The 26,469-nt window shown below is 33.5% G+C and overlaps 2 protein-coding genes across 2 annotated transcripts in view; both read left to right on the forward strand.

Moving 5' to 3' along the window:
- The first annotated feature begins 923 nt into the window (after window positions 1-923).
- On the forward strand, window positions 924-4,726 carry LOC126970348 (uncharacterized). Its single transcript, XM_050816202.1, has 3 exons — window positions 924-1,078; window positions 2,752-2,895; window positions 3,100-4,726. The coding sequence occupies exons 1-3, from the start codon at window positions 924-926 to the stop codon at window positions 4,724-4,726; spliced, it is 1,926 nt and encodes a 641-aa protein (XP_050672159.1).
- Window positions 4,727-13,671: 8,945 nt separating this feature from the next.
- The window catches only part of LOC126970161 (paired box protein Pax-5), a 122,880-nt gene continuing 110,082 nt past the window's right edge, over window positions 13,672-26,469 (forward strand). The window contains exon 1 of the mRNA XM_050815934.1: window positions 13,672-13,797. The gene's annotated coding sequence lies outside the window, so the exon portion shown is untranslated. The remainder of the gene's footprint in view (window positions 13,798-26,469) is intronic.

The following is a 26,469-nucleotide window of genomic DNA, read 5'->3' on the forward strand; positions in this document are numbered from 1 at the left end:
CTATATATCCACCTGTCACTTCGCTTTTTACATCGTCTTGTTTTTTTGAAGTAATTACAATTAATGGGTTTGTGAAATATCGGAGTTGTAAAGCCATTTTATGACTTGTTTTAGACTTCGATTTATCAGCTGCTATAATATAGATATGTATAAATGGTCCGCAAAAATAACATGTACAAGTTTTAAGTGGTGTCGTTTAGAACATTCCTGTCTGAACGTTTTGGAATGATAAACTACGGAAAAAACGAACAAACAATATTTATACTGTTGTAAATTTTTCATGTGATGTCGATTTTAATTTGCTGGTACTATGCTATTCGAGACTTAAGTTAATCATTAATTTAATTATATTTAATTGAAAATAATTAATGATTTAGTTCTTAAATATGTAGGAAGCTGTAAGTCTACTTTAATTTAAGTGTATTTCTGTGTTAATCAGGATTTATTTTTGAGTAAAAAAATAAAGATATATGTACTTATATATATATATATATATATATGTACTTATATATATATATATATATATATATATATATATGGCTCTGTTCAAAAATAACTCTGTTCGCCTGTATGTTATTGTTTGATAGCTAAGGTATTTTTGATGGTGAAAGTAACTCTCGGTCATGTTAAGCTCGTTCAGGTGACAAAACAAAACAAATCATATATATTTATGTGTCTATACTACCAAAATTTATGAACGATTCGGGAATCGAACCCGCGACCTCTCGCGTTCCGTGCGAGCGCAGTTTTATTGAGCCAACCGTTCGAGTGACGTATCGTTCATAATTCTTGATATGTCTTGTTCACAGTTGAGACTATACAGGGACAAAATATGTACAATTTTAGGTGTCACTGGTCACTGTTCCTTGAACAAGCATCAGTCTATCATAGGTGTAACAGACAGCCTTTTGTGTAGAAGATGCATGGATTTAGAGGAAACGCCAGAACACGTACTTATGGAGTACAGTAGTGTGGCGGCACAACGGGCACAAATACTCCAATTACCAGCATCCCTTCCGGATGCCTGCAGAAACTTAAAAAGACTGCTAGACTTCTGGAATGATCTGGGCTGGTTTGAGTAAGAATACATTTAAAACGCACAATGGCCCAATCAAGAGGCTAAGTGTGTAAACAGCCCACCTTAACTAACTAACTAACTATGTCTTGATCAACTCTCAGGCTGTAGCTTATATAAAATGTGCTCATAAATCATATGAATGTTTATATCTCGGTGAATTCGAACCTATCACCTGTAGCTCAGTAGGCAGGAGCACTAACCACTGGTCGACCTGTTACATTTAATAAGTAATTTCATTTGTTGGATGCAATCACTAATTATGACAGTAATCACGACCATCATCTTCACGAAGCATCCTTACACAAACTATGAATTCAAGCTCTAAAGGTTGATGCATCTAGTATATGATAATTTATATTTATACAGTTTATTCTTTTTATTATTCGATGTGGCTAACTCTGCAATAGATTGTTCGCTTTTGACCGGACGTATCGGAGTATGGGCCAGTACAGCACATACACGGAGTAGACGCCTTTTCGACGTTGGCCAACCGCGTACTTATTATGGCAGACATTCTGTTTTGCACAGGATAGTAAATTTATACGAAAAAAAAATTTAAAGTTATTGACATTTTTTTCATCAGCCGTAATAGTTAATTTAATTAACTCAGTGATCGAGCACATGTCCCATGCTGAGAACGATGCCTATTAGACTGAACACTACACACTACTCACAACTCATAACACCCTCACATATTCATACACACTATACACATACACACACATGGCACAAATTATTCAGAACTTCTTCTTTATTTTATATAATTACTTACCATTTATTTGCCAGCGTTATTATTTCAATATAATTTAATCTGCCAAACTTTGTTAAAGGCAATACATGTATATACTTTATAGAATTAATCTATAGAATAGAAATTCTGTAAAGTTTGCTTAAAATAAATAAATAAATTATGTAATATGAAATATTCGAGGCAAATTGAATATGTTTGTAATGTTTATTTGACTTTGACTTTCGAGTGTGTGTTCGTCAATGTAGTAATTTGATGAAGGTTTGATAAACGTTTTTGTCTGTCGTGTGATCTTAAAACCGACACCGTTTTTTACCGTTTAGGGAGCGGGGGGCACGTTGTTACAGGGGTAAGAAGTTACACGCATTTTTTACCGGGATTTTCAACTCTTTGGTAGACGTAAGTGGACTCATTTGTTTCCTTATAACATCGTGCGTTGCAAAAAAACAATCAGTGACCCGCCGAGCGGCAAACTGTTAGGTTGTGTGCACGTGTCTCGATTTCCATCAAGTACGTAACAAAATCTTTTACGAAATTTTTGATTCCTGCCGTCTATATTTGTTATTCTCTAAATTCTTTTCACCTCGAACGTTCATAATGTATCGAGTTTTAATTTGTAATAGCGTTTTATTCTGCTATTGATATCCATTAATGGCGGCTTTAATTTTAATTAAAAAACACACCATGGGGCAGGTTGTTACAATTTTTCGGGGTAGGTTGTTACATGTAACAACTTGCCTCAGACCTTGTATTACCGTTCATCTCATTGACTATCATTTAGAAATTACTACGCTGTACTTAAAAATTAGAATAAATGGAAAGAAATTGAAGCTTTCGTTCCGACGGGCGCATTCTTGCTTTTTAAAACAATGGTTCATCTTTCAATTATTTTTTAAATTCTAAATACTCATTGTTTTTTTTTTAGAATGAGAAACTATAAAAGAAAAACGGAAAGAGGTACAACTAGTCAAGAAGTTTATGAATCTGCTGCGGCAGAAGTACTGCAGAATAAAACGAGCATTCGTAAAGCAAGCAAAATGTTTAATTTGTGTCCGATGTCCTTATCCAGGTATGTCAGAAAAAACAAAAACAACGAATCTTGTTCATTGGGTTACGTTAAACCTAAATTGGTATTCTCACAAGAAGCCGAACATAAATTAGCTTCTTATCTAATCAAAAGTTCAGAAATATATTTTTGTTTACTACCAACTGAAGTCCGAAAACTAGCTTATCAATGTGCAGTAAAACTCGAATTAAAAAATATTCCCCCCAGTTGGATCCAAAATAATATGGCTGGGCCGGACTGGTTTAAAAGTTTTATGCACAGAAATCCTCAACTATCTCTGAGAACACCAGAAGCTACATCTTTGAGTAGAGCAACGTCATTCAACAGAACCAACGTTAAAGACTTTTTTGACAAACTGCAATTGTTATTCCAAAAATATGAATTCACTGCTTCGCGCATATGGAACGTTGATGAAACAGGTGTCACAACGGTACAGAAGCCTAAAAAAATAGTTGCTGCTCGTGGTCAAAAACAGGTCGGTGCGATCACATCTGCAGAAAGAGGAGTACTTGTAACGCTCACATGTGCCATAAATGCTGCTGGAAATTCAGTCCCGCCGATGTTCGTTTTTCCCAGAATGAGATACACTGATCTATTTCTTCGTGCTGGACCATCAGAAGCGATAGGAGCAGGCAATTCTTCAGGATGGATGACAGAAGTAGAATTTTTAAAATTCTTGGATCATTTCATTCAACATGTCAAACCTTCCATTGAACAGCCCGTCCTCCTCCTGCTGGATAACCACAACTCACATGTAAATTTTCACGTCGTGGAGAAAGCCAAAGTAAACAACATAATCATGCTGTCGTTTCCCCCGCACTGCTCTCACAATTTACAACCATTAGATGTAGGCGTTTATGGCCCATTTAAAAACCACCTTAATCGAGCACAGACGGCCTGGATGTATAATCATCCAGGAAAAACAATGACGATTCATGATCTCCCAGGCGTGGTGAAAGATTCACTGCCATTGGCCCTAAATCCTGTAAATATCATGAGCGGATTTCGATCAACCGGGATATGGCCTTTTAATCCTGATATCTTTCAAGACAGTGATTATGCACCTTCTTATGTCACTGATCGCCCCAATCCAGAAACGAATCATCCCACTGCCTCGCAGAACACCTCCAATTTGACACTGGACCTGGAAAATCCGGAATTGCTAGATTCTGCGCCTCAACTGAACATAAGCACAAATGAAATCATACAGGCAATCGAAACAGCAACCAATCTATTACCTGACACTATTAACAATATTACTGTTTCACCTTCTCCAAATCCAGCTTGTTCGCAAGATATAGAATGTTTAACAACATTACCGAGTGCAGATTCGTCAAGTTTTAAAAATAAAATTGAATTAGCGATACCAGGTTCATCTGGTATACAAAGTACATTTGAAAATTTTTCGCCTTCAAAGATAAGATCCTTTCCCAAGGCAGAGGCTCGAAAACAATCCAACCATAACCGTCGTAAACGTAAATCCGCTGTATTAACCGACACACCTGAAAAAGACTCATTACAAAAGGAGTATGAAGAAAAACTGGCCAAGACCAAAAAAGCGTGCGACCAAAATAAAGGAAAAGGTAAAGGAAAAGGGAAATCTGCGAAAACGAGTAAAGTAGGAAAAGAAAAGGTGAAGAAAAAAATTTTGGTTTCTGATTCAGATTCTGATACTGAAGAATGGTTTTGTTTAGTGTGTAGCGAAAGTTACAGTACTTCTAAAAAAGAAGATTGGGTAGAATGTTTAGAATGCAAAATGTGGGCCCATGTCAAATGTGTAACAGGAAACGTTCAATTATTCATTTGTATTAATTGTAATTCTGATGAAGACTAATGTAATATAAATATGTGATATTGTTACCTACAATAAAGGTGAAGGTTGACCTTGAGGTCGCCTTTATTGCTTGCCTGGTGCAACTGTTACTCGTGATATGCTGTCGACTGTTTATACAGTATTGTATACGTAACTATAAATTTTATTGCAATATAAGTGTATTGAAAATGTTAGATTTTAGTTTAACTGAAGTGCCAAGTTAAAAAAGTATAAATAATTTATTACATGTTGGTATTTACTGACGAAATTTTCTAATTCAGTAATGAAAATGTGTTTTATATAAGATTTAAGAAAGTTCCTGCCAAAGTTATGTGATTATTACTGTTAAAAAGTTGGAAAATTACGATATAGATAGTATAATTGCTCATAAATGTTATAAGACTGTTCAAAATAGTCTCTTTTATTCATAACGTTTTGAAACAATAAAAAATAAATGATTTATTATTGTTCATTTTGTTTATTTACCTACTGTAACATCGTGCCCCGAAGCTGTAACAACTAGCCCCAAGTCAGGGGTAAGTTGTTATAATCGACTTATTTCATTAATTCTCTATTACGGGAAAAATTACGTAAACTTTAATATTTTTCCAATGCTATTCTACTAGCTGAATAGACACACTAATGGTAAAAGCAATCAAATGTATACATTATTTGATAGCTTTTGTGATATTAATAATTATCTAAAAATTGTAACAACGTGCCCCCCGCTCCCCTATTGCATGTGTAAATTCATGATCCCCTTACATGCACTATGTAGAACTTTCTTTTTAAACCTCATTATAAAAATTAAATCGATTAATTTATGTTTCTACTTCAATTTATTAAATTATCAAATATTCAAAAAATGTCTAATTAGTATAAATCATATGGTCCGTGGTTCGCTGCCTTGACGGAATTTCTATTTCATACTTATTATTAACAGTAAAGAACAAAAAACAATAAAAACGAATCACCTCAAAATTTTAAATTTGTATGAAAAATAATATTTAGAGCTAAAATGCTGAAAGTTCATCTCTTCGAACTACATAGGCTGCACTAAAAGTATCGGGAATGGAATATTTCCACTGTTCCTGTCATATTAAAATCTTTTTAATTAAAAACTCCTTGGTTTTAAAATGCAAAAAAAATGGTGGCCACGTTTGTCTCCAAAACCGGCCATGTTGCGACTATTCCTCTTGAGGGACAAAGAACGGTTAATGCAGAATGGTATTAACTAGCATTTGTTTGAACTCCGTAAAGAGAACTGCAACCGCCGCATCATCCTCCATCACGACAATGCGAGTTCTCACACCGCGCACAGGACAAAAGAGTTTTTAGAGCAAGAAAACATAGAATTATTAGACCATCCGCCGTACAGCCCCGACCTAAGCCCTAATGATTTCTATACTTTCCCTAAAATAAAGAATAAATTGCGTGGTCAGAGATTTTCATCACCTGAAGAAGCTGTGGACGCCTACAAAACGGCCTTTTTGGAGACCCGAACTTCCGAATGGAATGGTTGCTTCAATCGTATGGAAAAATGTCTAAAATTTCGCGGAGAATACTTCGAAAAGCAATAAATACATTTTTAAATAGTAATGTTGTGTCACTTAGTTGATTCCCGAAATTTTCAGCCCTCGTATAATAATAATGTTATTTAAAAACGAGTAAAACTAAAATATCTCAATTCTGTAAAGCAGTCTTACAGTTAAAAAATACTTAAATACAGCCTATTTGATTTACAATCACATTCAATGAGGTGCTGTAGAACTGGGTAGATTTTTTTTTTATTGTCATCATATCAGTTGAACGTCCTGCTCGCCATGGGCCTTATTACCTATCATAAAAAAATCAAATTTAAGTATTCATGTGTCGAATGACGAGTTCGCTTATTTTAAAATTAAAATATTTTAATATTCAATAATTATTATTATAAAATATCAATTTAGAGTAGAAAAAAATTACACAAAAAATAACACAATAATTAAAGTGAAACTTTTATTACATCTTTTCAAACTTTTTCGTCTATGTGTTGCATGTCGCGTGACGGTCGGGCGGCGCCTGTAGTTCGCAGCAGCTAACCGTGTAGTGTATAAAGTATTACTCATTTGTGCCAGTGATCCACGCTATTTTGTTTGTTTTTGTCAGTGTTTAATGTATATATTGTTACTTATTAAAATGAAACTTTTATTTGCTTTTGGCAAACAACGACACAGCTAGTGAATCCAAAAAACTGATCAACGAGGAAAAAGCAAAGAATTGTGTTTAATTAGTTATTTTCACTTTTACCGTGGTTACATAAAACCACACAATCCTTTTATTTTTAAACATGAAATTGTCGCACTTTGACACAAATTATCTTGCCCACAAACTAGCCATAGTTTGTATGTGCTATGGGTACAAGACAACGATATATTTAATACGACTTACTTACTTAATCATACAAAAATACATACAAACATCTAAGTTTATGTTTATACGGATCACCTGGTGTTAAGTGATCACCACAGCCTATACTCTCTTATAACACCAGAGGAATCACAAGAGCATTGCCGACATTATAAAGAGATAAAAAGTACACATATGAATTCAAAACCCGAAGACGCCTTTACGTAGCGGACGGGCATTGAAATAGAAATAGAAACAGAAATATATTTATTTATACATAGGGAGTGACAATAGCATAACTAACATATTGCAACAACACTTGGTAAACGTCATGAAGGTACATCAGTTCGAAAAGAGGCCTTGTGGAGAACTAACAAGAAACACCCAGCCCATCTTTTAAAATTTAAATCATGTAACAACTTAGCCTACTTAATATAATATTATACAATTTTAGATGACCTGCCCAAAACCAGGCAAGAATCAGGCACTATTATCTTCTTTATAATCTACTATACTTTAGTAAGACTTCTCTGTCAAAGAAGCTTTAATATATTTCTTGACCACAAATAAAATTTGAAAAACAAAATTTTATCAACGCTGCGGGTTTCGAACCCACGACCTCCGGCGTTCGGTGCCGGTGCTCTAACCAACTGAGCTAACCGTTCGAGTACCGCCTCGTTATAAAATTCTGTTTGCTTTGTTCAACTCTCAGGCTCAGAATTTTGTTTTCAAGCCTTCCTTGTCAAAGAAGCTTTGATATATTTCTTGAATTTGTGCACCAGTAAGTCCTACTACATTGTCTGGTATTTTATGGTAAAATTTAATACCAAGACCGATGCAGGAGCCCTTAACTCTAGCTAACTTATTAAAAAGCACGTAGTTTATTCTTTCTTCTTGAATTAAATAAATTCAAATCACAATTTTTTCTTGAAACTCTCCTAACATTATTTTCTTTTTCGTTTTTTTTAAATAAAATATACATTAATTACAAAAGTTATTGCTATAAAATAACAATAATCTAGTCCTAGGCTCTCCGATAGCTTAGATATTCAGCTAAAAATTATTAATAAAACATTTAAATTTATTTATAGATAATGCCTGAACAGTGACTGGGACTTTATTATAAAAGTGTATACCTCTATCTTTATCTCAATAGAATCTAATATGTAATAAGTATAAAATCGTAAAAAAAAATATCTGGAAAAATATATTTTCATTACAAGTATCAGAGGCTCGATAAGTAGGCTATTGTAGGAAAGTTACGATCGATCGAATTGCAAGGTTCCATTTTATTATGACTTGAATTACATCTCTAAGGCAGAGTACCGTTTATAATACACACAAAAGTATACAGTCATTTTGCATTATTATATCAAATCGTTTGGATATTGTAGGCTTAAGTTTTTATGAAATTTAGTAAAATGTATTTAACGTAACTGTTTTGTTTGTCAACCGAATTTAATGAAACACCCTTTTTTATAAATGCCAAAAAAATATCGGAGAATTGCTGCATTCAAATGGGTTAAGCTGCTTCTGAGATAAGCAGACAAACTGATAAACAGATGAATTTTTTTAACTATTTTATTTGTTTTTTTAATACACTTGACAATAAGGGACAAGGCGCGGAGGACGTTCAGCTGATGGTAATTGTTACGCCCTGCCCATAACAATGCCGCTCAGAATTGTAGAAAAACCCAAAAATTCTAAGCAGACCCAGATATTCTGGCAGAACATGCAAGATCAACAAAATTAAGAAAAACACATTTTTTTATGGAAGGAACGAGCAAGCGGGTCACCTGGTGTTAAGTGATCACCGCCGCCCACATTCTCTTACAACACCAGCGGAATCACGTGCGTTTTTGGGCTTTAAGAAAAGTGTACTCGCTTTTTTTGAACGTGCCCAAGTCTCTGAACCGTTCTGAAAACACCGCAAACGGAAGGTCATTCCAAAGCTTGGTTGTAAGTGAAAGAAAGTTCCTTGAAAACCGCACTGTTGAGGAACGCCACATATCCAGATGGTGGGGATGATATCCTAATTTGTTTCATTTCGTTTGAAGGTAGAACTAGAAAGAATCAGGCCGAACATCTCTTCGGAACACTCTCCATCATCATCATCAGGGGAACACGTCCACTGCTGGACAAAGGCTTCCCCAAAGATCTCAACGATGATCGGTCCAGCGCTGCCCTCATCCAACGTATTTCGGCCATCTTGACCGGATCGTCGGTCCATCTTGTGGGGGGAAGCGGCAACTTACACTGCGTCTTCCGGTACGTGGTCGCCATTCGAGGACTTTTCTGCCCCACCAGCGATCTGTCCAAGGAACTATGTGCCCTCACTCACTTCAGTTTCACAATCATTCGGGCTATGTCGGTAACTTTGGTTCTCCTACGGATCTCCTCATTTCTGATTCGATCTCGCAAGGAAACTCCGAGCCATGGGGCAATGGCGACCATGAGGATTCTCATCATGCCCATAGTTAGCGACCACTCCCCCTAATTAAAGTAAATTCCCATATATATTAGAAATGAAATCGCATTAATTGTAAAATCTTATTTCTGCCGAGTTGATTGTTTTGAATAAGCAGTGAAAGTACTTTTAACATAGACTTTTTTTAATGAAAATAAGGGACGAGCAGGTCGTTCAGCTAATGGTAATTGATACGCCCTACCCATTACAATGCAGTACGGCTCAGGATTCTTGATAAACCCAAATATTCTAAGCGTCACTTGCTCGTCACCTTGAGATATACGATGTTAAGTCTCATTTGCCCAGTAATCTCACAAGCTACTGCTTCACTGCAGAAATAGGCGCCGTTGTGGTACCCATAATCTAGCCGGCTTCCTGTGCAAAGGAGCATCCCACTGGTAGACTTACAATATGCAATGTATTGACAAGTCGTAAATAGTGAGCCACGCCTGGCATTAGCTTCATAGTATTTTGAATATTATACTGGCTAATGCACACATTGTCAAAATTAATTGGCCACGGATTATCGGACTGTCAGGTCAGTATATTGTAAATCTATGACATTGATAGAGTAACTATAGGTTCTCTAGTGTTACCTGTCGTAAATAGGTGATACCTATCAGTATGTGTATCTGTAAAAACTTTGGCGAGAGAGCCAAAACCATGTTAAAACAAGACGTGCTTACACGAGTAATACTTGTATTGTTTGAAGGAAATACTACAAATTTATTCTGCTTTTATTCTACTTTTGTCACAAGGAACCATCTCGTCTCTATAAAAACTTACTATTAATATACGACACAGTATGTAAGGAATAATATTTTTGGGCCTAGAATATCTACGTTTTATCCAAATGTTGTGAGGATAGTTTAAATAATTTCCTCTACACGAGGCATCCCCAGGTGATGTTGACTCGCCAAATTCTGGCCCGAGACTCACGAAGCACGTGTCGTTTTGATTAAAATACAAATTATAGAGGAATTAAAAAAAATCACAACATTTGGATAATTATGAAAAACGACTCTTAATTCAATAAATCTTTCATCCACCACATTTGTTTTACAAAAAATATTTTTTAGAATTAATTATGATATGAATAGTTGACCTTATAAATAAAGCAATCTCTACCAACCAACCTTCAAGCAGAGAAATCGTTATTTTCATTTAAAGACAAATCTCATGATTTTCCGTCAGGGCTATTTATGAGTGGAAAAAATACAATAAGAACTGTACTAAAACGTTACTGTATCAAAATTTGTTCAGTAGTTTTCTGGTTGAATTGATAATATTATAATTATTTAAAATGTTTTAATATGTATGTAGAGTTTGGTTAAGACAAACAAATGTAAGTGCAATATTGAAGGATGTATATAACATATAACTTTAGTAATATTAATTGAATGCTTTTTAAGTAATGTTAACACGAGAAGTTTTCAAATAAAAAATAAATGTATTCAAGTAGGCTTAACCACTTTTAAATTATTATTTATGTACCGGAAAAAGTAAGGCCTCTAAAAGTACATAAAGTAAACTTACAACAATTTTTATTCGGCATTTATTGGATCGATCAGATCACTTCGCGTTGCGTGGAGACGTTGCTTCATTGTGTGTCTTCTATCGCATTTATCACGGGGAGTGTTCCGAAGAACTGACCTGATTCCTGTCGCCGAATTCCACCTTCACATACCACGTCAAAGTTGGATATTATCCCCGCCATCTGGATGTGTGTCGTTCCTCCACAGTGCGGTTTTTTAAGGAACTTTCTTACACGTACAATAAAGCTGTGGAATGAGCTTCCTTGTGCGGTGTTACGGTGATATTGGTACCTTTAAATAAAGCGCGTATACTTTTCTTAGAGGCCGGCAACGCTCCTGTGTTGCAAGAGAATGTACCTACGCGGCGGTGATCACTTAGCACCAGCACGTTTGTCTTTCTCTTCCATAAAAAGCATATTGGGATGATAAAGCTGTAATCATGATGATTTCAAATAAAACGAAAAAGGTGACGCCCTACAGATGTGGTAACTTAAACTAATCTAAGTTGAACTATTTAATATTGAAATTGCTTAACTTGAGAAAAACTTATGTTATTTGCTTAGGCAGCCTCTTCAGCTCGAATTGTGAGCTTAAGTTTCATCATTTGTGCTACCGCCTCTTTTTCTTTTACTTGTCTCTCTTGCGTACCATTCTGCAAGGAGTTTCCTCACATTGCAGTTGAAGTGCTGCTCAGTGTAATGGGCAGGGCGTATCAATTCCCATCAGCTGTACGTCCTGCTCGTATCGTCCCTTATTTTCATAAAAAAAATTGCCTTGGGTTCTTAGTATCATGGGGCCTGTCCATAGCTGATCTATTACGATTGCACATCAGCTAGTGTTGTGAATTGTGTGTGAGTGTTGCAAGTTTTAACACAAATTTTACTCTGACGCCTTGTCGTTGACATGGATTTTATTTTCGTGACATATGTGCTACATATCAATATGTATTAGCAAATTATATAGTATTAATTAGTAAGCGCTTTCCCTTGGAATTTTATTTATATCATAATATATTAGATTACTAATAATACATATTTATATACTTATATGCTTTTGAAAATCATTTTCAGACTGCATACGATCTCTATGTTTTGATTTGGCTATTTGAGGAGAGTAGCCGGCAAAAGGTTTAAAATTTATATATTTTTACTACAATCGATCTACGAATCGAATATGTTATCAAAGGAAAATATATATAACAATAAAATTATCTTTGTATGGAGTATTTTCATCTTCTTCAGCCACCTGACGCAATAATTTAAATACATATATAATATTATTTAGACTCAAAATTTTAGAGCTTTGACGAGGAGATGTTGGAGGAAACATATTGTCACTCTTTTTTAAGTATATGTTTGCTGTTTCAGGATTTAACATTATATTTTATACAAAGTATGTTAAGGGATGCACCAAATATTAGTAACTCGAAAGTTTTGACTTACTTGTGTAAATTACAAAAATAAAAAATTGTTTTATGATAACAAAAATGTCAAAGATTAACGATTGCAGCTATGGGTATATTAATCCGCATTAACTGTTAGTAATGGTATTATGCGAGCAACATAAAATAGTATATTATCAATATAATTTGTGAATTATTATTATCAATATTATATGAACAACATCAAACTGTAAACCTACATTTAGTATCGTACACACTCTAACTAATTAAAGAAAATTAAGGACCTCATTCACGACTAATACTTTTAATAATCGAATCAGTAAACAACATTTTAGAACATAGACAAAATAATTTGTGAAAAATATTAAAATTGTGAATGGTATTGCAAGCATATCTATAATTTATACATAATTTACATCATACCAGCTCGTAGAGGCCTCCTTAGGATTGTGTTATTTAGGCTGGATATTGGATACAGTTTTTATTACGTCATCCTTCCATTACATCTGTGGTGTGCCCCCATGAACCTACTTTGCTCTCTCAGCCAGGTGTTTTGTGATCTCCGCGCTGAGAGACTTTTGAAAAATCGCTTTACAACCATCGAGTAATTAATTTACTTTTTATCTCCGCATGGATTTACAACTTCAGGCCAAAATACAGAATCCGTATTCCAACTATCCGTATTCTAACTTCCATTCTTAAAACTTGTGATAATCATACCAGGCTCTCATAAATAGCAGGTATCATACAAAATAACTGCTGTTACCGAACTAACACATTGTTTCTTTTTGCTATACGAGTTACTTAAAATATCAACTCTTTATGCTTACAAACATATTTATTTTTGCGTCAAATAAAAACTTAAATATGTTAATATTATATACTAAAAAGATAAGATTGGAAAAAAGATTTTTATATAAGCAATGCAATTATTATTTACAAAATATTTTTAATAGAATTGTATTGTGTTCAAGTCAGTATAATTCATTTTACAGACCATACTTACTGTATACACGACTAAAACTATAATATCGTATGAAATTACACACAATTTTAGCATTTTAATTGAAACTACCAAACTGTCATCAAAGAGTAATGAACGTTTTCCGTTAAAGTTTTACATAAGGCTTGTATGTGTGAGTGAGCTGCGCAGGAGTGGACAAAGTTCCACTCAACCGCATTTGAGTGTCGGTCGCCGACGGGAAAAGACGACTGTTGACTTTAAGACTAAAAAAGACTTAGTTAAGTGTATGTGTGTATTGGTGATATGTGTCTTGTGATTTTTCGCCGGTTTTCAAAGGTACGTTGTATTGAAAGATAGATTTCTAGAGAATAACACATTGCGTAATGTATTGGTAAGTATTACCAAATTCTAATAAGAATCACCTAAAGTTATTTCTTTAGAAGTATATTTATATTACTGTAAAGATTCAAGAAATACATCTTGTGAAATGTTATTTGTACTTCTACTACTTTTACAGTACATTTGAAAATATCACCTTCAATGAATAATTAGCCGCTACACGATGATGTTATTAGGCCCTACCATTGAGTGAGTCTTAAATATATAATAATAAGTATATATAAGAACTAAAGTTAATAAAAAGGGAATTGTATCTCCATTTGAAAATAAATAAAAGAATATACGTTACCGACTATTAAATTAAATGTTGTGTTAGTTATGAAGCTAATGCAATTTCGTACGCCTTTTACAGTTATTTAACCTTCACTTTGTAAACCGATGAATTTTAAATTTTAATTATCAACTGAATTCTTAGAGTTTAAGCTAATAACAGCGTTAATATAATAAATTATTTTATTTATAAATCCGTTAGAGCTCGTTGAAGTCTTTTGTATGGACTGACACAGATTTATCTTAAGAGAATAAAAAGAAGCATCAACTGAAAGTAACGAAACGTTTCGATGTATATCTTTGTAAAAAAAAAGATGTAACGTAATATTGAGGAAACTAATTAAATTTCTTATCAATAAAGTAATGTTAATAATCTCAGTAATATTTAAAGACACCAAGTCAATAAACTCAAAAATGTTTTCAATAATTTTCCGATATCCATTTCATATTTTTTCGATAAACAAACGGTATCAAAGCGAGAAACTTGTTATTTCACGGAATAAATTACAATTCGTATTGATAATGATAATTAGAATACATTTTAACGATAATTCGTTAATACGGCACCTGTTTTAATACACAATAGAAACTTAGAAGTATTGTGAAGTAGAGATAAGTCATGTGATGAATTTAATGTACAAACTATCTAGTAATTTATATAGTTTAATATTGTCAAATTAGTATTATTAAATAACTATATTTTATTACTCATGAATCTGGGTGTGATAATATACATAATTTATAATTACTCATATTTGCTGGTAGATCATGAAATTAGCACTTTCGAATAGAAAAACAAAAAAAAAACTATTAATTTTTGTTTGATACTAGTACAGTTGATGGAAGTTTGTAAAGGATATTCAAATTTCAGTATTATATATTCTTCTCTAGTTGTATCAAACATCACATAGTTGACAATATTTTGGTTGTCAACTTCTTACAAAACCTAACATTTTACAAAACGCCCGTACATACTAGGCGGTTGGGAAAGCTCGTATGATTCTTCAGGTGTTGCAGATTGCGGTGATTATCAAATATCATTTCCATAAAAAAAGAGTAAATGCGATTGTATATCGAGTAGAAAATATTCCAATAAAAGGTTGTGGATTAAATTTCCATTGGGAAAATATATCTCTATATCTTTATAGTCTATGTTGCTAGTTGCTATATACATATAATATACCTACCGGATGTGAAGAATGTTTAACTGACTTATTCCGTCGGGGAATCATTCCACTGTCCACAGAGGCCTATGAACTTTAGATTGTGTAGTTCTACTCCGGTAACGTAAAAAGGTGTTCATATAAAAAAAGGGAGGGGTGAAACCCTTAGGAGGAAAATAAATAAAAGTACCATACCTAAGACCATATGAGCCTCGCTTGTAAGTTCTTTATCAACTTAAGGACACTAACATTTCGGAACTTTTGCTGGACTACTGAACCAGTAGGAGGCTACTTTGCACAGGATGCCGGCTAGATTGTGGGTGCCTATTTCTGTCGTGAAGCAGTAATGTGTAAGCATTGCTTTTCGTCCGTCTGAAGGGCGCTGTAGCTAGTGAAATTACTGGGCAAATGAGACTTAACAACTTATGTCTCGAGGTGACGGGCGCAGTAGTGCCACTCAGAATTTTTGGGTCTTTCAAGAGTTCTGAGCGGCACTGCATTGTAACGGGCAGGGCGTCATCATCAATTACCATCAGCTGAACGTCCTGCTCGTATCATAAAAAACCTAAGTGAATTTTTAAATGTATTATAAGTTGGACATTTTAACCCATGTATATGCTTGTGTATCGGTAGATGGCGTTGTTACCACTAAACCTAGACTAAACTAGATTTTAATGGGTCTTGGATATAATATACTTTTATTGGGAATCCATTAAATTTGATTTTTGGTTAAATAGTGACGATAAGCCTCATAATGGCGACTTATTTATTTTCCTTAATTTGTGCAGCAACCGTTTTATGGGTGTTTTGCATGTTCTTATTGGATTCTGTGGAAGAAATTCTATGCAAAAATTATCTTTTACTAATTATGACCCTATTCATGGCCATCATGTTCATGAAGCATCCTTGCACAAACAATAAATTCAAGCTCTAAATATTGATGCATCCAATATATGATAATTTATATTTAAACAATTCGTTTTTTATTAATTTTTATGAAATATCTGATATTTAAAAAAGAATTTCAAAGTTGAACTCAATTCATATATCTTGAATGCAGCACATTACAAACTAATTTGTTTTGTATATTACAGCCATTTTTAAATACTCTATTGATAGAAAATAGTGGCCGTTAAGTTTCTTTTCTATTCTTCTCATGAGATCTTCTTTTTTCGAACAAGTGACAATTCAAAAGCCGAATTGAAAAAAGTTTATTTGACTTTGACTTTGATTTCCTATACAAGTCATCTCGCGGATTCTTTAGGTTTGTTGGTTGGTCGGATTACGATTAGCCCTCTTGTTTCACTTCGCCATTAATGATTAACACTGTCTTATTAAAGATCGCAATGAAAAGTTACTCCAAGTTTAAAATTACTTCTACCTGTCATGTAATTCTGTAGTGACAAAGTTAAGATAAAAAAGTTTTAAATTTGGAATAACATAACTTCTCGTTTGATAGCACTGTGATAGATTAAGTGTTATAATATAACATCTTTAGATTGAGTTTTTAACAAAAACCAGTATGGAGAAAATGTTTAATTAAACGTATTGTTGTATGCTTTTATGTAGGTAATGGATGAACTCAAAGAGAACGTATTTTAAGTATATTAATATATATATTTTTTTACCTATCAAGAAGCCATGCTGTGATAATATAAAAACATTTATTTTAGACTAGCTGACCCGGAAGACGCTGTATGGCAAAAGAAAATAATAACGATTAATAATAATTAATATCGTACCTATTTGTACAAAAGGCTTCTACATTACCACTTTATAATTGGCAATTTTGAAAATATAAAAATGGAAAAAGTATGTTATCTTTAAAAGATAGACATATGCCATCGAGAATTTTTCTGTAGACCTATATAAGATACACAATTCCACCATAAATTATTTTGTTATATCTCAAAGGGCTTAGACAGCGTTTACGTTAAAAGCTCCCAGTCGTCTTATTTTTTCCTACATCTCCAACAAATTTCGTTAATATGTGCGAAAACTTAAACAAATTATATACTCAAACCTTCCTCAAGAACCACGCTATCCATTGGGGAAAACAATGTGAAGATAGGTGCAGTAGTTTTTGAGACAGACAGACAGACGTGGCGTATGACTTTGGTTAATAATAATATAAAAAATGTCATAAACGTGACAAATTACGCATACACTCATAAATTTTACACTGTGGAGGGGAAAATTTTGACTCACGATGACGCATAGAAGCACATAGGTATATAAAAGTAATTCATGCTGCTTTTTATGGGTGGAAATTTCCAAAAAAATCTTCTTAGATTTATTTATTTAAATTATTTCAATATGTTGCACTATTATTACTTTTATATTTGGGATACAATATTCAATAATGGTTGTTTTTTTTTAGTTTAGTTTACCATGGGACTTATGACCTGAAGGAATGGATTACTTAGTTATCACTTAAGTCATACTTTTGTGCTTTATTGTAAGCTTGTAGGCAAATCAGCAAATCAGGATTTTTTTTAATATGTTTAGAGTAATAATTATTGGGCTGCGATGTATAGGCCGTACTTAGATATTGCTCAGATTTTACTTACGTAAAACTTAGCTCAGTGTGATGAAACGTTTGCTATAGCCATTGAAATTAATGGGCAAATGAGACTTAACATCTTATGTCTCAAGGTGACGAGCACAGTTATAGTGTTACCCAGAATTTTTGTATTTTTCAATAATCCTGAGCGATACTGCGTTGTAATGGGCAGGGCGCATCAATTACCATCAGATGAACGTCCTGCTCGACTCATCCCTTCATTTCATTAAAAAAAACGTATGTTATCTTTTGCATTGGGCTGTCTTAGCTTATGTCACATCAATTATTAAAAGAGTATAAAAATGAAATCAAAGATTATGCTAAGCTTACACTCAGGTTAGTTTAACGTAAGAAAAGTCTGAAGACGCTAAATCAGTCTAAGTACGCCCTATCAACCTTAATCTCACGACAATTTCAACTCAGTGCCTCTGTTTAAAGCTGATTAGATGCTAATGAACCGAAGTTCAAAAACATATGACGTCATCGTCTCAAAACCTAAATATTATCTTATGTAAGTGTACATAAGTATTTTATCTAACATTTCAAGTGTGGGAACTACGGTCTAGGTTATGTTTTGTTTCGTTCTTTCCCATGCATTGTGCTTCCGAATCAAGGGTTTTACAGCGATGATTTAACAATATGACTGAAAAGAATCGTAAGTAATAATTTACTTAAGTTTCAAGTTAATAATATAGATTATAATATCATAAAATAGTGTTTTTATTTTTTTATTGTTACACTTTTACATAAATGATCTTGTCCGAAACTAGGCGAAGCCTGTACTATGGGTTGCAAGACATCGATATATTTAAAGCTATATACTTACTTAAAATAACATATAAGTATATACCTACCGGGATTTGAACTCGGGACCGCTAGTTCAGTAGGCATCGTAATTAATCATAGCGCTATATGGATTAAGGTATTGGTTAAGAAATGATTGTTCTTTAAAGTGAATTTTTCTTGTAATATGTTGGGAGCTTAGTAAGGAATACACTTAAGACATTGCATTTTGGTTATACCAAAGAGATTAAAGTATACAAAAGGCATAGCGGATAATATGATTTTTTTTAATTAAACATTTGCCAATAAGCACTCTAAGTATTTAAGTCTCTTTGCCGTCAAATATTTGACGAGAATTCAAGAATAAAATTTATTCATTTCTTAGTTTACTTATCATAAGCCTATAAAAGAACCAGTTTTTGAACACAATGATAATTATTTTGAAAGTACTGTTGAACATTTGATTGGTTAAATCTTACAAAGTTTATATGTATTTTATACCTAATAATTTATCAAGTGAAACAGCGCACTTCATAAAGTTTTATCTCTGTAATTGAAATATAAAATAATTTCTAATAAATATACTAAATAAATTTTTGAGGAGTAAGATTTACTACAGGGCCTTTTTAAATGAAATTTTTAAACACCGATGGGATTATATGATAAAAGTATACGTATAATATATGTTAAGATAGGTCCAATGATATTTCTATGTTTAAGATCGTTGGTAAGTTCACCTCAAATAGATGATATTCGTCGAGAGTTTTGAATTTAAATCAAAGTTAGAATCGATACATTCATAATCTAAGCGGACACCTTTCAATCATTTTTTGTCGGTAAAAAAGGCAAAAAGAATCGTCTCAACGAAACTTTCTAAACGAACAATCGGCGTGTCCAATCGGGGAACTGTCGGCGAAGTTTGCTTATATGTGACACTAGCCACTGTTATATAAGATAGTATAAGTGACGGCGCATAAAATGTATCTAGATTCGATTCCCGATTTAGTTCTAAAGTCGTGAAAACCGAAAAAAATAACCGGTTAGTGCGAAAGTTTACCAAGAGTTTCAGTCATTCAGTCTTGTTATACCTTTAATCGAAATTTTACGGTTTGGTTACTTAAGTTCATAGGTTTTTTTATAAACCGGTTCAGAACGGTTTTTCCCACCACTCAGAAAAGCAAAGTTCAATATTAGTGGTATTTACCTAATATTTGTTCAACAACACTCACCTCTCAACTGTACGAGACGAGCGTACGGAATTAACGGTTATAAAACAATGCTCTTAGAATCTACACTCCGATCGAAATAAAATACTAAGTTGAAAAATATTGCCTTTTTGTTTAACCTGGATTCAAAATAATATTTACAGACGTCACTTAATTCAAAAAATAATGCAAATTATTCATAATATTTTCACACCTTCCTTTAAAGCTATGGAAAAAATACTTTTATTAAGATGACGTTGTAAATTATGCTGTATAGTTAGCTCCATAGTTTTAAATTTTTCGAGATCTTACTAAATTCAAATATACACAGTTAAACTAATTAAAATTAATGCCATTAATTAAGTCCATTTATTATTTAGTTTTTTACATTTCGTACACAATAGAAACGTACAGTAAAAACTACAAAAGTATTATAACAATATTCGGGATGTCTGTAAGAAAATAAGTAAATAGAGATATTTTTAGTAAAATATTGTTTGCACAAAATGATAAAGAGTGAAGATTCTTTTTTTGTTGTTTGGTTGAGTTATCGTGACAGGTTTCGTAATGCTCGCTTAAATGCCACTGCTTGTGGCGGCGACATGGGAAGGGTCGTTCCCTTCCCTTAAATATGGTCAAGGTAGGCGAAGGCGGGCCTATGCGTCAAGCTCGTGAACCGGTGCTAGTTGTGGTGGCAGGATCATCCTGTTACCAGAAACTCTGCTTCAGATTTTTAAAATTTATATATTTTTTTATTGTCATTAATAAAAAGCTCGCAAAATACCTTTATTTATGTACTGTACTCAATAACATTTGTTTTGTATTAATTTACATTTTTTTTACTTGTAATTTTTGTTGCATCACTTTACATAATATATTAATTGTAATTGAAATGATTTGCAAAACAGTGACGTTGTAAATGTTGATTTAATAGAGTGGCAATGACTTTCTTGCTACTTCTTCTCATTAGCTGAACCTTTTACGAAGTAGCGGTAAATTTAAAAAGAAAAATAAATTTTTGTAATATGTGTCATTTCCGTAACCTACATTGAATAAAGTGATTTCAATTTGATTTGATTTTATGTGTAAGTAAGGGTGATTGAAATCTTAGATAAATATAACATGTTAATAGTAGAAAATTAAATGCTGGCACAAAATATCTGATTGTAAAGTCTGCAAACATTATGAATTCAGAAATCGATAGCGAAACCTTTTTCTCATAAAAGAGAAAACATTGTTTCCGTTCTTTACCGCGTGAGGACGTGCTCTGCTAACGTGGGTTTCAATCACAGCTTATTTTTATATTTATTTATTTATTATATCTTATTCATCTCAATATGTCTTCGCTACTTTGTGTTTCAGTTTAAAGGTTTTGGTTTATAGGGATCTCGTATTATAGTTAATTTTCTATCAGTTTTTATGTTATTATTAAAATGGGCACAAGTTTGTTGTACCGTTTCTTCTCCCTATAAACGACGCTTCCCAAGCGGTGGTAGATATATATTTGATTGAATTAAAAAAAACAGCTTAGAAAAAAAAACTAACTGATTAAAATATAACTAACCGATACATTTATTCAGTTTTGTTCTCTTTAACAGAAATTTTGCGGTTTTTAAATTCATTGTAAATATTTCGTTAAATAATATATAGATGAGATATTTTGTTTTTAATTTTAAGAGTGACGGGCGCAGGTTGTAGTGCTCAACATAAGGCGGAAAGATACTAGATCGAAAAGCCATTGCTTTAAATACGGCAAAAGAATTATTATTGCCGCTATAGAACGTATGGCTATATTTCAGTGGCCATAACTGTTATTGTTTCTACTACAAAAATCAGAGTTTCTTATTTTTCGGTAAATACTATAATTTATATTGTATTACTTTTTTTTATATAAATAAGAATATTAATTCAAGAAATTATCGTATACTATTTTTTGTACTCAAATTCAATGAAACGTTATATAAAACATGGCTTAATGGATGTTACAATGAATACTTTGATGGATGCTTAAATCAAAACAAATTAATATCACTTTATTTATGTACGTAAAAATAATTGTTTGGACGGATAAACGTAAAATTGAACACATAAAATTTTATTTTTTGATTTTGTTGTACATAAAGTGCATTATATAAAATGCCTTATACCTTACATTAAATTAATTAAAATAATTCTTGAATAAATTTTTGACAAATAAACCCTTATAAAGTTTAAAATTATCATAAATAAAATTAATAATGGTCGAATTTCTCCCAATGAGCGACCAGTAGTACTTATAATTATAACAACACTAGCTGACCCGACAGACGTTTTTCTGTATATTATAATAAATAAAATAATGTTTAATATGAATTTGTCAATAATATATCATAACATCAAAAATTACTTCGTAAAATATGCACCCTGCTGTCGTAATGAAATTGTTTCACAACAGAACAGTCAAACCATGTGTCAATAAATTATTTCATATAAATTATGTATGGACACATCAAAGGAAAAACAAATTTGTTGTTTTTATTTAATTTAGCAGCATTTTCCTATTTATTCACGTTTTAAACCTTCTCTGGACTTCCACAAATAATTCAAGACCAAAATTAGCCAAATCGGTACAGCCTTTCACGAGTTTTAGCGAGACTAACGAACAGCAATTCATTTTTATATATATAGATAGTCAATAAACAATTGAGATCAGTATTAAATAAAGCACTTGTAAGGAATTTTGTGCTCAGAGTTATTAAATATCAATGTTGGTGCATAAAAATACTTACGTAAAAGCAATTTTAAGTTTAATTCAACTGTCATAATATGGTCGTAATAGTTCTCGAAATCAGTGTGATACAAGTATAACAATAAACTCGTGATAAATTCTGAAGTAACTTTGAACGGTGAATTAGACTTAGGAATCGATAATTAGACGATTTTGCATCTTAATGAGATGATTAAATGGTTTATTTTACATTGTGACTACTTAGTTACTGACTGGATTTGAAGAAGTTCTACTATAGAAAGGCATAAACGGCATAAAAGGCGTTTATTTTCTCTGTGTTATTTCTAATATACTAGATACTACTACCGCTTTGGAAACGAATGGCGCTCTAAGAAGCGGCGCAAGAAACTCTCCCAGCATTCTTTTTTTGCGCTCTTTGCAATAAAAATATACAATATTGTACAGTCATTTCTATCGCTATGAAACAATCATAATCTAGCCCCAGGCTGTCCGATCACTCAGATATTCAGTTCTGGAGTAGGATTTACGACAGAGCAATTTTTTAATAAAACATTTAAATTTATTTATAGATAATGCCTGAACAGTGCCTGGGACTTTATTATATAAGTGTGTACTTACTATGTAAGATACATGAAGCCTACTCGAATTAGTTAGAAGCAATCCCTTATTTCTAGTGTTATAATAATAAACGTTATAAAGATTTATCTATTGTAACAATGAGTTGTTAATTTTAGTTATCATATAAATATTCTTGCCTTCCTTACCTTACATTACGTTATTGTTTTAATGAGTTGCATAGAAAGTTATGTTTTAATTAAGTATTAAATGCATCTAGTGCCGAAAACGGCACATGGTATTTTTGTTAGAACTAATAAAACTATTAAACAATGATTTTTGAAGTGGAAACTTCTTTAGCGGCGTTGAGCACTTTTCGTGGGATGGGTACAAAATATGAAACTCGCATCAGGACACGTAACCTGATCGAAAATTCGTAAGACAGTCATTGAACTTATGGGTGAAAGTTTATTTTACTGAGAGATAAACTTTTTAATGTGTAATGATATAAATTCTCATATTTGTGTACGATAGTGCAATAAATGAATATTGTATTTAACCACATAAATGCTAGTACTTTTCTACTGATAATTAAAGCAATTCATTCCAAATTATTCCCTAACCATTCAAAAATATTTAAAAATACACAACGTTGTAGTTCAAGTTTTCCATTCTGCTGGGTTCCCGGAGTGGAAACCGTATTTTTTCAAATTATTTTTCCCTTAATCGTTAGGTCATGTTCTATTAAAAAAATCCAGAGTAAAATCCGGTTACATGCATTTAAAGGTTAAATTGAGTTCTTCTTTCAAAAATTGTTCTAGCCGCAATCCGTCATCATTATCAAAATGAACATTGAAATGTGACCCTTCACTTTTTGTGAACGTTTGATTCTACTATGTATAGAACGATCCTTAAGGAGTATAATCGAAAAATAATAATCCCCGAACACAACACCGACCAGGCACCAGCCAGCAAGCAGCGCCCGGTCACGAGCTTGACGCATCGGCTAGCCATCGCTTGCCTCGCACATATCTCAGAGAAGATAACGACCCGCCCCACGGTGCCGCCACGAGCACTCAATAAATGGTTCTTATGGATAAGTCTTAGATAATTTATACGTCTATATAGAGCATCTTGCTGCTAGACAACCGATGAAAACAGGCCAGGCTTTCTACTTTAGTGTGCGTGAGAAGCTATATTACTATGCTATGCTACGTCACTTTGTGCATTGCTCAAAATAGGGGCTAACTGTTAACCTCAATTTATTTCGATGTTTTCACAACTGTCACAGTTTATCTAGACATATAAATAATCTAAGGGATAAGTCTCTGTTTGTTCTGTTTTACGCATCGCGTAGTTTTCGCTAGAACGAAGACGATGCGATGCGTAAAAATATTGTTGTGTGTCTGTAGGTTGCTCGCGGCTCGGGTCATGGCTGCTAATATTTTGGTTTCGTATTCGAGTGAGCATGGCAGCCAGATAGTGGAACGTTCACTGCTCCATTGGAGCATGCACCACGTGCTTGAAATTCTTCGTGTGTTTATTGACAGACCGCGCAGACTGACCGCCATCGTCGATTTTACAGTTCCTCTTACATAATAATTGTGATAATCATTATTATGCTAACAGAAACAAACATAAACATGTTATGCCTACTACTCGGTTAAGTTGAGTAAGTAAGTCTTTTGTTGGGCGATTTATATGATCAACAACATGATCCCAGAATACTTTATTTTAATTTAAAAAACAATTTAAACTGAATTCTGCATTTTTAAGTAATTGCATGGTTGGTTCGAGAATACAACATGATACTTAATTTTTGGGAGGTAAATTTTACATTATAGCTTAAAATTCATATTTTTACATTTATTTCTGATGCTATCTTCTCCTCCTCCTCGCTTCATATTCCTCGTTGTTGAGGGTCGTGATTTCACTGACGATTCAACTTTTTCACAATAGTTCGCCATCTGTGTCTGTCTTTGGCTACGTTCAGTGCGTTATGAAGTCAGGTATTCTAAGATGTGCGGATTTGGTCAGACCATCTTATAGGGCTGCGACCGCTGGGGCTTCATCCGTCTAACTTCATAGTAACCATCAGTTTTTCGAGGTTATGGCCATATTTTCTGGCGATATGTCCAAATAACTCTTAGATTCACGGAGGCAGATGTGTGAGAGTCTGGTTTTTACACCTAGAATGTTAAGAATGGATTGGTTGGTGCGGAATGCTGTCCAAGGGATTTGAAGCATCTTCCTCCAGCACCACATCTCAAAGGCATCAATCCTATGTGATGTTATGTAGCAACAAATAAGCCTTACGATAAAGCCTTTCCATCAGAATGATAAATCTACAGAGTATTTCGTCTATTATATCCTGTATACAGCAGTATTATTCTATACCAAACTGCCATACGTCATTCTCCGTTGATGTTTACAATGTAGCACAATATAAATTGTATCTATATATGTATGTATATCTAGATAACTAGATAACAAAATATCTAAACAGCTACAAGTAATTCGAGGCAGCGTTGCATAGCACAACCTTGCAACTAATTGCTATCAATAAAAAATCTTAGTCAATACCAACCTCCATTTTTTTTTGGGATGTACTAAAGTTTTTCCCTGTTTACTGACAAACTTTATTTGAATGCTGTAAATAATGATATTTATTCATTACTTAGGTAATTCTAACAACATTTTTGATGATGATTTCCCAAATGATTGCGAGACTGAAGTGGCAGTGGGCAGGGCACATAGCTAAGTCCGTGAAAGGCGACCACGTACCGGAAGACGCAGTGTTAGTAGGCCCCTCACAAGATGGACCGAAGATTTGGTCAAGATCGCCGGAACAGATTGGATGAGACAGCTAGATTATGGGTACCACAAGGGCGCCTTTTTCTGCTGTGTAGCAGTAATGTGTAAACATTATAGTGTTTCGGTCTGAAAGGCGTCGTAGCTAGTGGAATTGCTGGGCAAATGAGACTTAACATTTTATGTCTCAAGTGACGAGCGCAATTTAAATTAATAATAGGGGACGAGACGAGTAGGGCGTTCATTTAGTGGTCATTAATACGGACTGCCTATTTCAATGCAGTGCCGCTCAGGATTCTTGAAAACCCCAAAAATTCTGAGTGGTGTTACAATTGCGCGCGTCACCTTGAGACATAAGGTGTTAAATCTCATTTGCCCAGTAATTTCACAAGCTACGGCGTCCTTCAGACCCAAACACATCACCCTCTTCACGGCAGAGGCCCTGTTGTGGTACCCCTGTGCAAAGGAGCCTCCCACTCGCTTTCGACCTCGTACTATCTATCTTATATCTTCAGGACGAGCATCTAGATC

This window comes from Leptidea sinapis, chromosome 20 (genome assembly GCF_905404315.1).
Source record: "Leptidea sinapis chromosome 20, ilLepSina1.1, whole genome shotgun sequence".
In the NCBI taxonomy this organism is placed as follows: domain Eukaryota; kingdom Metazoa; phylum Arthropoda; class Insecta; order Lepidoptera; family Pieridae; genus Leptidea; species Leptidea sinapis.

Excerpts from the sequence above, each read along its gene's own strand:
- LOC126970348 (XM_050816202.1), top strand. The coding sequence starts at position 924 with ATGGATTTAGAGGAAACGCCAGAACACGTACTTATGGAGTACAGTAGT. Across the intron at positions 1,079-2,751 it reads AATGATCTGGGCTGGTTTGA|AATGAGAAACTATAAAAGAA; the intron begins GTAAGAATACAT and ends TTTTTTTTTTAG. Across the intron at positions 2,896-3,099 it reads TGTCCGATGTCCTTATCCAG|TTGGATCCAAAATAATATGG; the intron begins GTATGTCAGAAA and ends TATTCCCCCCAG.